At 43.6% G+C, this 2,534-nt stretch overlaps 1 protein-coding gene across 1 annotated transcript; it reads right to left on the bottom strand.

The window, feature by feature from the left end:
• Positions 1-867: 867 nt before the first annotated feature.
• LOC116552837 (keratin-associated protein 1-3) lies at positions 868-2,217 on the bottom strand. Its single transcript, XM_032279724.1, has one exon. The coding sequence runs from the start codon at positions 1,896-1,898 to the stop codon at positions 1,485-1,487; it is 414 nt and encodes a 137-aa protein (XP_032135615.1). The 5' UTR covers positions 1,899-2,217; the 3' UTR covers positions 868-1,484.
• Between the last annotated feature and the right edge of the window lie 317 nt (positions 2,218-2,534).

Here is a 2,534-nt window from a genome sequence, read left to right as displayed (position 1 = left end):
TATAAATTATGCGACTGTAAGCAAGCTATTTAGCTTTTAGACTTACTTATCTACGAGCCAGGATCACCATATCTATTTCACAGGATTGACACAAATGTTATGTGAACCAAAGTTTGCATGATGTGTACTCGGCAGGTGCACAGCATATGGTACTAACAAGGCTATGCTGGTTCACCTCCTTCCCCTTCAGATGTGTCTTCTCCATCACTCTTCCTCCTTTTCTTTCAGCCTCTTGTACTTAGCCTTTTTCACTGTGTCTTCTTTCTGTCTTTTTGCCTCTATTTTGTTCTTTTCTTCCCTTTTTCATTCTTTTCTCCATCCTTTAATACCTTAATTCATCTTCCTTCATCCCTTTCATTGTCTACCTACCCTTACATGACCAATGATCTTCAATAAAAGAAAGGTTCCCACTTTTGGACTTGGAAATGTGTGTCTTTTTGCCATTACTTAACTGTTTAGTGCACCTTATGTCTTCTTTGGTGTCATATATAGGAAACTGCCATTTTGAGCGCTTACTGCAGTTTATTGCATAGTGTAATGAAGTGCAGTAACATAATCTTTGCCCACTGAAGCCTCTGCCTCCCAGGTTCAAGTGATTCTCCTGCCTCAGCTTTCTGAGTAGCTGGGACTACAGGTGTGCACTACCACACCCAGCTAATTTTTTTTGTGTGTGTATTTTTAGTAGAGACAGGGTTTCACCATGTTACCCAGGCTGGTCTTGAACTCATGAGCTCAAGTAATCCACCGGCCTCAGCCTCCCAAATTGCTAGGATTACAGGTGTGAGCCACTGCTCCTGGCCTCAAGTAGACGTTCTTAAATTATAAGCAGTTAAACCAGATGATGTACAAGTGAAAACAAAGACCAAGTTTTCTTTGCCTAGTACATAATGTTTATTAAGAAATGACAGAAGATACTGTATCACAGATATAACTGAAATAGTCCAGCAGGCAAGATCTTTATGATTCAAAAGCCGAGGAATGGATCAGATGTTAAAATGTAGAAAGTCCAGCCTACTTCTTAGAAGCTGAATGTTGGGTGATGAGCTTCCATTTTCTCTGGTGACATCCAAGGAATGTCACTTGGGTATAATTTGGTGTCTTTGATGTTGCAAAAAAATTTAGATAAACAGAAGATAAAAATAGATTATAAAGCATGGAAACATTAGACTTGTGGATAGTTCTCATGGATAAATTCCACAACATGTCAGTAATTTTTAATCCTACAGAAATATGAGAAATAGTATATCCCAAGCAAAATTGATGATCCGTAGATGGCTTTGTAGTCTTTCTGTGTCCCCAGTGAAGGGTCAAGGTATTCATTGTAGAATGGAATCAGGCAGAATTGTGAGCTCATATACTTAGTAGTCTCCATCACGGGAAAAGCAATAAAAGTCTGAGAACTTGCTAGTGGTCCAGGAGTGGTCAAGAGATGAACAGTTCAGAGATATTGTGACCTATGCAACTGAAAATAAGCAAACTGGCTTTCAACAAGCGGGCTCACAGCATGAGCAGCAGCAGACTGGGCGGCAGCAGGACTGTCCACAGTAGGATGGGCGGCAGCAGGAGGCCTGGGCGTGGTGCAGCTGGCAGCAGGATGGAGGCGTGCAGCTCACCACACAGCAGGGGGGCAGGCTGGTGCCCTCCACGCGGCAATCTGGGCGGCACCACCTGATACGGGCGCTCACAGCTCCATGGCCACCCTCCTGGCCAGAGCCAATGCCACAGCCGGTTCCGCAGGAGCTGGTCTGGCAGCAGCTTGGCTGGCAGCAGCTGGTCTGACAGCAGCTTGGCTGGCAGCAGCTGGAGCCGCAGGTCCCACCGGTGGAGCAGCTGGGAAATCCGCAGAAGCTGGTCTGGCAGCAGCTTGGCTGGCAGCAGCTGGTCTGACAACAGGCCATGGTGTCGGGATTTGGGTTGAGAGTTAGGTTGCTCAGAGGAGTTTCTGAGTTTTGGTGGTGACTTCCACACTGGCCCTTTTATATATCTGAGCGAGCTGCTGTTTACAAAATTCTTAACATATTTTCTTTGTTTTTGTTTAAATTTGTTTCTCAGTGGATCTCTGATTGGCTTACATTGAAATACTTATGACACATTGTGAGCAACAGTTTAGAAATTACTCTGTTTTATAGTTTCTTCGGGACTCCTCATGTCAGTCCTTTGCTCTTTGGAGTATGTTTGTGGTTTCCCATGTTCAAAGAGTCCTTCCATCTTAGTCCAAATACATGCTCTCATTTTACATATTAGTTATTCCATGTGACAATCTATCCAGACCTCTAAGGCTAAGAGTAACAATTGTGCTGCTTTATTTAATTATTATTTTTTCTTTTTTAAAAAAATTTATTTTATTGCATTTTAGGTTTTGGGGTACATGTGAAGAACATGCAAGATTGTTGCATAGATACACACGTGGCAGTGTGATTTGCTGCCTTCCTCCCCATCACCTATATCTGGCATTTCTCCCCATGCTATCTCTCCCCAACTCCCCACCCCCCAGTGACCCTCCCCTATTTCCCCCCAACAGACCCAAGTGTGTA

Source organism: Sapajus apella, unplaced genomic scaffold, assembly GCF_009761245.1.
Source record: "Sapajus apella isolate SASKATOON/1434 unplaced genomic scaffold, GSC_monkey_1.0 scaffold12, whole genome shotgun sequence".
NCBI lineage: Eukaryota > Metazoa > Chordata > Mammalia > Primates > Cebidae > Sapajus > Sapajus apella.
This window is presented reverse-complemented; position numbering and strand designations above follow the sequence as displayed.

Excerpts from the sequence above, each read along its gene's own strand:
- LOC116552837 (XM_032279724.1), bottom strand. The coding sequence starts at position 1,898 with ATGGCCTGTTGTCAGACCAGCTGCTGCCAGCCAAGCTGCTGCCAGACC.